At 38.7% G+C, this 12,195-nt stretch overlaps 2 protein-coding genes across 2 annotated transcripts; both read right to left on the reverse strand.

Annotated features, from left to right (window-relative positions):
* Positions 1 to 615: 615 nt before the first annotated feature.
* Positions 616 to 2,212, reverse strand: LOC145349695 (homeobox protein Hox-D12). The gene is made up of 2 exons (XM_080198227.1): positions 1,633 to 2,212; positions 616 to 854 (listed from the first exon to the last, which is right to left on the reverse strand). Exons 1-2 carry the CDS (start codon positions 2,210 to 2,212, stop codon positions 616 to 618), a joined length of 819 nt encoding a protein of 272 aa, XP_080054353.1.
* A 5,536-nt stretch (positions 2,213 to 7,748) lies between these two features.
* LOC145349696 (homeobox protein Hox-D13) lies at positions 7,749 to 8,946 on the reverse strand. The gene is made up of 2 exons (XM_080198228.1): positions 8,343 to 8,946; positions 7,749 to 7,999 (listed from the first exon to the last, which is right to left on the reverse strand). The coding sequence occupies exons 1-2, from the start codon at positions 8,944 to 8,946 to the stop codon at positions 7,749 to 7,751; spliced, it is 855 nt and encodes a 284-aa protein (XP_080054354.1).
* Positions 8,947 to 12,195: the final 3,249 nt, after the last annotated feature.

The raw sequence follows: 12,195 nt of genomic DNA on the forward strand, positions 1-12,195 counted from the left end.
TTTACAAAACATGATTTGTACATACAAATGAAAAATTGCTTCGTCCTTCATTTTATTAGAACTCAATTTACATAGGTAGAGTGCATGCATAATATTTATATATTTAAGATTTAAATTCGAATGTTCCATTCTAATTACCTGTTGTACTTACATTCTCAAAATGCAGAATATCTGCTTGTTACTCTTCTGGACAGTCATGTGGCAATTTTTTTTTAAAAAAATGAGGAAACAAAATCATTACAAATGTCTTTGAAACTAATACATGATGATGAGAAGACGCCGGCACGTTATTCACGGACAGCAAAGTACAGGCCACAACAAGTCAAATTTGTGCCTTGCGATCAGTGTCCTGCTATAGCAAATGTTCACGAGGTATCCGTAGTTTGCATCTCAGTCCCTGTATGTTGCTGATGTTTAACTAAGCCAACACGCCATGGACTAGTGGCAGTGGCGATGTAATGTTAGATTGCTGTTTTATATGACAGCACATCAAAGGAGCACCTATCCATTAAAACAATGGATATTCTTGATCTACATGCTTTCTGCAAGCAAGCTTAATTACCATAAAAAGTTCAACTCACGACCTTGAAACTCACATTTGAACTTTACTTTGGCCTAAAAAAGTGAGAGTGTTTGTTCGCGCATTACAAGCCTTTTCTTTTTCATGCGTCGGTTTTGAAACCAGATTTTGACTTGTTGGTCGCTCAGATTCAGTCTGTCGGACAACTCTTTCCTCTTCTGTCGGTTGATAAACTCGTTGGCGAGAAATTCATTCTCAAGTTCAGCTATTTGCTGCTTGGTGTACGGCTTGCGCTTCCTTCTTGACCTCACTTGGGTTGGACACCAGGGCAGACCTGCTGATAGGGATAGAGAAGAAAAAAAGGCTGAAGCAATCGAAACATTTCGCCACCCACCACCCTCCCTCCCCTCCAAACACACCCCTTCACCCCCCAATTCTAGAATAATTGACATTTTCAGCACGGTTTGTTCCTCCAGACAGTAGCATTTTTAACACTGCCGGATTTATATTGTTGCGCTTTTTTGAAATGATGTTGAAACTTCGATCAAAAGATATAGCATTCTCTATTTGTGGTACTTGGTCCTGATGATTTGAAAAAAAACTAGTAAATTATTATTTCATCTAACAAGCTGGTCAAATGGCACAGATGCATTATTTCAGTATTCAAGCATCTTAATGTTCTATAGTCACTGCAGCAGAAACTCGCCAATTCTAACAAAGGAATCACCCTGAAAAATTGGCTTCATAATAAAATGGCGACAAATTCAGTAAAGATTTCTTCGCCATTTAAATAAATGTTAGTTAGAACCCAAACTGCAACATTCAACCTTGTAATTTTAATTCAATTTCAAATATTTTGACCTATCATTCATGTACCGCTGCCAAGCCTTCAGTTTCATTGTGTTTATTATCACATCCTAATCATTTTTTGTTTGCAATTGCGAGAATCATTTCCCCGCTTTTTCTGAATACAATAACCGCAAGGTTTTCAGGCTCGTTGTTTGATACTCAGTCCATGAAATTCAGGTGAGGGTGACAGGTAATACTTTTGGGAAGTCGGGATACTGCAGTTTTCAGAGGATGATCGTTTGAATATTGTACTGATACTATACCGTCGGAAGATCTGTTGCACACTGGCGTTACTGGTGACTGTAATGACACACTGAGGCTCACACTTTGCTTGATGCCATCGTTTACAGTGGGAGAGTTGGAATTCAATTCAAAGCCTTGGTTATGTAATGACGAGCCATGCAGAGATGTTTCCACATTTGGGTATTCGTACTTGGCAGGATTGATGTTGACTGAAGAGGGGATGCTGCTATCACTGGGATAAGACTGATTGTGTCTGCATCTCTCCTCCAGTTTCCGGCTGCTGTCTTGGAAGTAGTATTTGTTAGGCTCTTCGCCGGCCGCTGTCTTGTCTGATCCATGCTTATTGATGCTGATGGAGACTGAGTTGTTGAGGTAGGATTGAGAGTAGCCGCTAAAGGCGCGGCTCTGCGGCGGCGATGCGCATGGACTCGAAGTCCACGGGAGCGAGCACACCTCCCTGCGGGTGTAGGAGAGTGCTGGCGACAGAGTTGCCAGTTGAGTCCCATTCGGACGCAGGTTGGCGAAATAGAATGGCTCCGGACTGGTAAAATTTAACAGGGAGCCGACATAGCCTGAATTTAGCAGATTGTGATCGCACATTTCCGAGGAACGCGATCAGACCCTCTCTGTCCCCTATTTAGCTTCCAGACAGAGATAAACGAAAGACGCTCGCTGATTGGCTCCTTGGTGGTCACAAGACAAGCGGAAACAGCTTTTTTTTCGGGAACCGCCTCCATCCCACTTCAACTCACATCTGAAATGCCCAAGTACACGTCCGTGTGCACCTTCATCATATTCAATGCCTCTTTAGTCCGACGCAAACTCGCTGAAGTCAACAGGATGCATGCACAATTCAGAAAAACATCTTCCAATTTAATAAATTGGACACGCTGATTAAACAGATCTCTGAGTATTTCACATGCCTTAAACGGATTAACGCTTTATTGACCCCATGACTTTTTAAAAATAAGTAAGCTTTGAATATCCGAAATGTTCAAACGTTCTCGTGAATCTATCAAATCAATATCAGTTATTCCTGTAAATTTCATTGCTAAAATTGGTAGTATGGTTTATCCGATCATGCATTATTTTAACTGGTGTCATCCATCTGCGTGGAATAAAAATAAAGCGTTCATTTAAAATACCACAGACGTTTTATACTTTAACCCGTTATTTTTAGCTATTTATTAACGGGTAGGTAATATCAATCGCTGTGCGAAGGTCATCTGTGTTTAAACCAGCCATGTTTTTATTGTCTTAGTTTGATTATTTTTGTTTAAAATAAACAACGAATATGACGGTAAGCAATGACAATGTTTCAAAACTAAACACGTGAACATTACTGCAAATTATCTATAGATTTTAGAAAATGTATTCTGCGCCTAACTAGTTAAGGTATATTTTACCATTCGAATAATCAACTAACGCACCAAATATAGCGCGATTAAACTCATTCGACTTTTCCAAGTGAACAAAGCCCCACATCAGCATAGCGTCCAATGTGATATAAACAATGGGCATCTTTCTTAATTCTCGCCGTTGAATTCAATTACCTAAGACAGTTTTGATTTTTAGAAAATCAGCAAGTTGATTATATTAAAATGTGCATTCACTTATTAGGCGGAAAGGAAAATGGGCCGGTTCTTGGTGCGGCCACAATTGAGTTCAAAAATATTGCACAGTCCTTTTGTGTTTGACAATGTGCGGCTTCAAGTAAAAATGTTGAGGTTAAATTCTGCTGTGAGTTTGTGTTTACAATACTCGCGTTTCGATAATAGCCAGCAAATTGGCGGTGGCCTCCCTTAACATTAGACTGCAACGTTTTATATTTCCCAAGAACGTTGCCCGTTATGAGAGAACGGCGAATCCTCATTTTATCCTTAGAGAATGAAAATGTTGAACTCAGATTGTGGAGTAAATGCCAACACTTGCAACGCTAGTGTCCCAGCCAAAATAACACACTTCTCTTTTGCATCGGCTCCTCTTTTCGAATTATTAGCAACTTATTTTAGGCTGATTTTTTTTCTTAATGCATCACGTTTCTCAGTAATAAAAACATTAAGGCGGCTGGTACTGATTTAACAATTTAACAATAACAATAATATCAAAATATATCGATAGCAGACCAAATTAAATAAAGAAGTAAATATATTGCGTCTACCTTGTTGAACTATGTAACTAATTCTGGGGACAAATATGACTTTAGATAATTCAATCTGAGACGCCGTTCCTAAGGTAAAACACAATTTTATTTCTAACATTGTATCAACTACAGAAATGTGATATTTTAAATATTTTTATTTCCACAACTAATTATTCTTGGTCTGTAAGTTAAGAAATGACTTTTTTCCCGCTAATGTATATATTTATCTATTTACAATTTGACACGAATTGACCCTTTCTGTTAAAATCATGTGCTTTAAAATCAAAGCAACACCGCCACCACATCCTCACCGGAAAGGAAAACCACCGGTCGATCTTTGTCCTTTTTATGATCTCACGATGCCCTAAAAATGCCGAACCAGTTTCTTTAGTAAAACTTCAAAATCCAAGCGTAATTGCGAACAAGGGGCTCTTAACCGAAGGCGCGTCTACACCTAACACTTAATGCAAAAAAAACCCCTCGGAATAACTCCAGAAAAATGAAACTCCTCAGTTCAAGGTCAATGTCGAATGGGGATCAAATCGCCATGTTGTTTCAAAGATATGTTGTTAAACTTCGTTTTAGTGCAAAATGTGCTTTCAAATGAAAAATCACCTCAGGTAGAAACTGAGCACCCTACCAGGAAAAAAAATGAGGTTTTCATTAGAACTATTGTAACCAAGGAAGCGACTGGGAAGAAGAATCCACACTTTCCAGCTACCAGGACAAACACTGCTTTATTGTTCGTGATGTTTTCTCAAAGCTCTCATTCCAAAACCATCGTCATTTCAATACAGTTTGTGAGTATCTGTGGTAACTGAGATAAGAATATGCTGAAGAAAACCACAATCGCACAATTTCTGTGTTATGTATTTCACAGAAACTAGGAGCAAGGCTAATTCACCTACATTCTTTTGTTTACAATATAACATCAATGCCGGGCTGGTGCTTTGTCATCCGGGATGTGAACGCCAAACTGGCCAACATGTAAAAAATACAACTTGTTGCGCAAGGTCGGGAAGGTACACTAAATTTAATGGATGCAAAATGTTAAACCCCAGATAATTAACAAAATTGAACACCCGGTATTTGCAAACTTTACGTAGCTGGAGTTGAAATACTTACTTTCAGCGCGCTTTTCTTGAAAAACACGCAATGCTGCAACCTAAGTCGCTAATGCAGCCTTTCAATTAAGATCTTGAAAGAAACAAATGTTGGCCTAATTAGTACTTCTGACACTGGTTTGCAGCGTAAAGTACGAACGACCATCTTGTGGCCCGCGTTTCAGTGGCACTAACGATTATGTTGCATCGTGTTTTACGGCGGATTGTCCAGTAGATGGCGAACTGGCTCTGCGATCAGGGTAGTCCTTATTATTCATGATGCTAAATAAAGTCAAGGTCAAAGACCATAACGATAGTCAAGGTCAATGGTAAATAGAAATTTGACGTCAGATCGCTGAACATCCTTCAAAAAATGCATCTTGAAATCACGGAATTCCGCCAAATTCAAGGAGAGAAAATCAGGCAATCTGCATGCACATGTTAAATATGACAGAATACGAAGTTTTATTTAACTTAATAAACCACGAGGCGTTTCAATTTCCTTCTGAAGTTGACGAAGAGAACCTATCCCGATGCACAGGAATATGGTTAGAAAGTGTTAGCAGATGGTAAATATAGATGCTGGGGTCAGGAGAATTATCACCTACTAAGGTCACGCTCATATAAATGCCGCCAATCGCACTTAGCTTAATTCTAAACTTCATCACTTAATATTTCTATTTTAAACAGGGAGGCTGATGGCTCTCCTCACTTGCTTATCCCGACATCAATTTTCCTTCAAAAGGCTACATTCACTCTCTTACGAATGTATTATTCACATCGTCATGTTTTGCTTTAATTTACACAGCGAGGCCGACAGGCATGATATAACCGGTGTTAAAACATCTGCGCCGAGATTACAAGGCTGCTCACTAAATGATTAATTTTAAACTTAAGATTTAAAATAAGCATTAGTTCAATTAGTTACACGTTCAATTGCGTTTAAGAATCAAATAATATGTTTGAAATCACACATTTTGCCGTAACTCTCCTCAAAGTTGTTAGCTCGGATAACTAACTGCCACACGGTTTATTTACCTAATAATCCTTCATGGGAAACCTTACAAATTATTGGGACTGTTATCTGAAATGAGTACAACCCCCATCTTGAATTAACCGCTACATAGGCAATGAGCTAATGGCGTGCGATCTGGTATTTTCTTTAGCCACCAGATTCTAGTGGCTAAGACCATATTTAAAATGGAACTCGCCGCACGATCCATTTTCTGCTTTCAATTTGGCCCTACTCGTAAGTTGTTTCAAAGCGCAACAAGCAGGAAACAGCACATGTTTCAAATATTTTAATTTTATATTTACAAGATACGCAGCAAGTGAATACTGGGGAAAAAAGTCAACATGAGGTATTATTATTATAAAGTGGTGAATTTCAACACACTTATGTTCAGCTCTTATGTTTTGTTAATGCAGTAATCCCTATTTATGCTTAAGTCGTTTAGAAGTTTGTGTCCCCCAATCCCCGCCAAAATGCCGCTGTACAATGTAACTTGGTGACTTATGAAGATGTGTAAATGCGAGAATGCGAATATTGCTGAATTTGATATAAATATGGCGATGTGACAAAACCAAAGACGTTGGATTCATTTACAGGAAAGATAAAACTTGAAGACAATCAAAGTGTGATTTGTTTTAATATTGTACACGGCATAATCAAAGAAAACCATGCGAGTTCATATTTAACTCATCTTGGGTAAAGAAAATGATGGACAAAATGAACAAATGCTTGCGTTAAAAATGTACATAAAACATAGAAATAACGCCGAACGTATCCGCTAATTTACTCGTATAGTTATCATGATTACAATAATGAAGTAATTTAACTATAGAGCGCAACAAGTTACTAATTAGAAAACAGCTGTAAAAGGCACCGCATTCAAAACGACCAAGGGGCTTTCAAATATATTAGCGTTTCTTTTGAAAATAAGAGTTAAAGGGACAAAAGATTCAAAATTCAGAAACATAGATTTTCATACTTTAACGCATAACTTTTAAGGACATTTTAGATTCGACGAGCATTTCACTTGAGACTGAATTTAAGTTTAATGTTTACATTTACTGAGGACAACATAGAACATTCTGCAGTGAATAAAAGGAAGGTCCTTTCAGTATCTAGGCTAAATAATTTATTATGAAAATGATTGTAAATTCGCTGCCGATTAATATGATAGAACATCTTATGAGATTGTACCGCAGTTGATCCGTAACTATCCCACTTATATTTAATTTCTAACTGGCACTGATTTAAAATGGTATTTTTGCAATATATTTTCAATCATTTACAAGAGAATGGATTTTGTTGCTAGTATATATGATTAGCATTTGAACCCACTCGCAATGTAGCCATTGTACCTCTTGCAAAGTATGGCTGAAAACTTATATGTTAAATAAGGATGGCTTTGCATTAAGAAAATTATAAATACGTTCCATTTAATGTCAACGTTTGTGTTTGAACGTGTTATCAGTTGTAGTCGCCATTTTATCTGTATATTGCAAACCCTCCAGTAGCTCAACTGAACCCTCGAAACATTTACTTAAAACTGAACGAAGCATTACTCTGCAGCAGTATTTGTAATGTCACTCGTGAAAATAATCCAGCACGGTAACATAATACAAGGGTGTGAACGTGGAGCTGTTCACCCTTTTAAGATTGCCTTGTTTCTTTGAAGGTGGTAAATGAAGTCAGATCAAGTATCTTTTTTTAAGCACAGATTCGCACAAAACATTTTGTGGAAATTGTCAGTTTAAGATTTTTTTTGTAAATCCGAAGATGTGTCTTCAACGCCTCCCACATTCATTTGGTTCCCTTTGCTAACAGGAAAACCATCACATGTAATTTACAATGGGCCAATACTGGCTACTGAGCTCTGCCGTATCAAGGTATATTTTCTTTGACTTTGGAAACCACTTTCTTCTCTTTGACTCTCCTGTTCTGAAACCAGATGGTAACTTGTCTCTCGGTCAGGTTGGTGGCTGTTGATATCCTGCGTCGTTTTTCCTTGGTTATGAATTTGTTTGTGGCGTACTCTCGCTCCAGTTCCTTGAGCTGGGTTTTCGTGTAAGGGACCCTTTTTTTCCTCCCTCGCCTGTAAATGTTTATATCAGTCTGATTGTGCATCATGTCTCCTGAGAGGGAAAATACAAGTTAGAAAAACATTTAACTTCAAAGCAGTAGCACTTCAAAGAATGTTATATAAAAAAAGAATATTTCTATCCCAAATTTTTGAGTTTTGAAACGTACTTTGAGTAACTCAGAGATATTTAGTCATATGACCAATCCCATATCCCAGCGCATTAATTCACACATATGGTTATTCTGTGTTCCAGGTGTTACTAGTCCAAAACACATTAATTGTTAAAAACTAGCGAATTCCTGGCAATATTAAAAACCAAACCAATTGGAATTATGTTATTTGCTTTGAATTTAAAATAATTGTAATTTTTATCAGTGAAACTTATTTCATAATACCTGAGAGAGGAGATTTCCAAAAATGTGGAGTCTGTGTCTGATCTTTAGGACAATACACTTGACCGTTCCAGCCATTAGCAAATGACCAGGGCTGATAGCCCTCCATGGAAATTAAGGCTTCATGCCTTGGCTCTCCGTGGCCGCTTATTGTGGGGACAACTGGAACGTCCAAATAACCAGAGACCCGTTGGTATGGATTGGGGTAGCTCTGATAAAATGCAAATTCTTTTGCCCTGGATGACACCTCGTCAGTGGGGACAGGGGTATTAGTCAAACCCGAAACGTCCATGTATTTGTCCACTGGATAACCGGCTAGAGATGCATGCGCACCAGATTTCAGTCCAGTTTGCTGAATGCCAACATTACGACAACTGTAATAGCTGCTTCCAAAATGATAGCCGTAACTGATCGCTGGGTTTGGAGGGCTTGTCGGAGCTGGGCATGGGCTGCATTGCTTAGCAGATTCAGAAATGACAGAATGCGTTCGATCTCCGACTGAATAAGCGGGACCCGAAGATAACGAGTTGTGATGAGCTCCAAATGCAGAGGGAGACAAAAAATTCCTGCATTGATTTGAAGGGACGTTCCCTCCCAGTCCTTCCATGTCCGAGTTAGCTGTGTTGTTTCTGTTGTGTAGGTACCTGATTGTATCAGTCCTCCAAGGGGCTGAAAGAAAAGAAGCTGTCATATCACGACCCACTGCAAACTAAGTACTGCTTTATAGAAGCAGCCCCGGGAGTGAGAAGAGGTGCTTATTTTCACTGATTAGAGTGTGCACTGGCCGAGTGAAACCTGATAGGTCGATTCTGCCCACGTGACACACAGCAACTGGAGCTGGCTTCAGCAGTTATTGCAATCTCTTCCCGATGTTAAAACCATTTAATTTTTCCTGAATTAATTCACTGTAATTGACTACTTGATCTGTTGTGCATTGGAAAGAGAAAACGTGAAGGTGCTTTCTAAGGTTCCATTCTTACGGTGTTCGCTGAGATTTATTATTGATACCTTGCATGATGTACACTTTGCAGGATCTGCAAATTATACGTACAGCATACATGAGATATTCTTTGAGTCGATTTTCTATTCGGCATGCTTTCTATTTCAAACAAAGTTTGGGATACCTTTTGCGAAATAACAATCTCAAACTGGCACTGAATCATATCTTTTTATCAATGCACAGTGGTGACAATTATTTGCATTTTCGGCTATGATAACGAAGACACTCGGCAATGACCTGCTTAGCATCAACATGTGTTATTCAAGATAGTCTATAAATTTTCCAGATATAAATCCATGCTGTATGCATGATTCTGCATACAAATGTGAAATGGATTGCAAAAATCGTCCATTTTTTTCTCACCAACTCTAAGACGCTCCCATAGCATTCATTTCCGCTCAAATCCTACATATACTAAATCTTCAAAAACTCGAGGGGAAATTAATCGGGTCGATATTTACTTTTCGCTCCTTTATTCGATCTGTAAAAAAATTACTTCCCTTAAATTCGGCTTCCTTAAGTCGGAGGTATGGAGATTGCGAATGTCTGATATTTAATTTTGATGTACATGCGATATCCTCTATTTTGCATTATCCCATCGCCCTTTTGCACCACGTCATTTTCACATTTTGGGATTAGTTTGTATTTTACATCCAATTCGCCAAATGACTCCAAATGGTCAACTATCGAAACATATTTGTAGCAAAAAAATAAAGATATGATATCGGGGGAGGCCGCGGTCTCTCAGCTAAGGAAGCGCCGCATTTTTTTTTTCTGCAGGCCTTGTTTTGGTTGTCTGAAATCTGTAAATGTGAACTTTGTGGGAAAGTTCCCGTGTATGATTGAATTCTCCCCATTGATATCAAAAACCGTAGGAGATGAACATAAATATTCAGCAATATAACTGTGCTACTGGAACTAGGACTTGTTCTGATTCCATTGTAACAATAAGATGAGATGTAGAAAAATATTTACATTTTCCACCAAAACGCATTTCCAATACATACATTCCCAAAGTTGCGAAATCACGTTTTTGACACAATTCAAATGATACTTTTGCAGCCTACCTTAGGATAAACGGCTCATTATGTGCGGCATAAATATTGCCTTGTGTGTGTGATTAATTAAAAACGAAGAAATCCCATTCTCGGAAGGTATTTGATGAAATTATGTATTGCAGATATTATGTATTAGATATTATAACAAAAGTCTCAGGGACATTTTACAAATGTTGAACGGAAAATAGGAAGAATTTGGCTAACTGTGACTTGGCTTTCAATAGGTAATGTTACGGAAAACTGAGCGTTCATCTTACTCGTCCATTGCACATAGTTCCACATTTTCCTCCAGCCTGCAGAGCGGGTCATTTCCATGACGAAGTGAACATTTCAAATAAAAGATCAGAATGCTTCGACAAAGAGTAATTGAAAAACTCCAAACAATTAGTCAACGGGATTCTGGGCACCAGCAAAATAAGAATTACGGCATTTTCAAAGGAAGCTTTTTAAAATCTTGTCTTAATTCTTCCCCTCAGCCCCCTAATATCATAGAGGGGACATGTGCCGTTATTTCACAGAGAAAGCAGATTCTATCTACAAGCGTCCGTGAGGTGGAGAAATTAATGAGCCCATTTCTTTGCCCTTAATTACATTCATCCACTCCTGCGAATCCATTGCTTCATTTTCTTTGAAAAGATATTCTGCACTGACTTGATGCGCTTCGTTTATATTTAGTGAAATCGTTCCCACAGCCTTTAAAAAAAGACGAAGAAAAAGAATTTGCAATCAGCAAAGTCAATGCTGATACTTCCTATTTGAGTATCTAATTTGAATAGGTGCAGCGTCTTTATTTAAGAGCATGCGGGTCGTGTCTTTCGTCAGAAAACGAAAACAAATAGCAAGTGGCGGTTCCCATTTTCAGTGAGAGAAAGAAGAAACGTGCCAGCGACTTATTTCGGATGGCTACTTTTATTTAGAATTCCGGCCAAAGCGCAGGATCGGATTTAAAAGTATGTCGCTGTCTCAAGTTGGTCGCATCAATGGCATTGTAGACAAAGGGGTTCTTGCCGGAAGTAGATGAAGTCCAAGGTCAAGGTGGAGAGAGAGGGAGGGGGCGAGGGAGAGGAGAAGAAGGATGGTAAACAGCGGTTTAAAGAACTCAACAGCTCCGTTGGATTTATGTGAACATTTCAAAAGATTGAAGTTAGCTGTGAATTATAACATAGCTTTGCAAAATTGTGTGCTCTTGCTAAACCATGTCAGGTTAGTAATACCTGTGGTGCCATATAAAGTTAAACACTAATTTACGTATAGGAATGTGTGTTAACTTTCGATTCAGAACCATTTGGTAAATAAGGCACGAGAAAATGGAACACGATTCAACAGGAGGCTAATGGCGAAGGCCCGCTACCAATTTTCGACCCAAGCTAGGGATGGGCAGTAGATGTGACCTTGCCGTCTTCGCTTGTATCCCAGAACAAAACAGAAGGAGGGAGCCAGTTGTTGTAAATATTAACAATCCCGCATGTTGTCGACAAAGGGTGACAGTAAATGTTGCTGTTTGAATGTTGCTTATTCTCAATGTTATTTACTATAATGCTGATTTCATTCATTTCACAGAATTGCAACTTCAAGACATTTCCATTTTTAAAGCATTTATTGGAACGTTATGTTGCTTCCGAGCGATCCTCTACCACCCCCATCCCGCCCCCCATTCCCGGCGAAGTTCAACATCAACTTTCCACTGTCGCTTTGTGAATTCTGTGGACAGCCGTGACTGGGGAATCTTCCTCCGAAATATAAAACGTCCTTTATTCTTCTTTGATCATTAAAATTGATATTCTTTCCCTTGTTGCGA

Source organism: Carcharhinus amblyrhynchos, chromosome 11 (genome assembly GCF_965287045.1).
Source record: "Carcharhinus amblyrhynchos chromosome 11, sCarAmb.v2.hapA, whole genome shotgun sequence".
Taxonomy (NCBI): domain Eukaryota; kingdom Metazoa; phylum Chordata; class Chondrichthyes; order Carcharhiniformes; family Carcharhinidae; genus Carcharhinus; species Carcharhinus amblyrhynchos.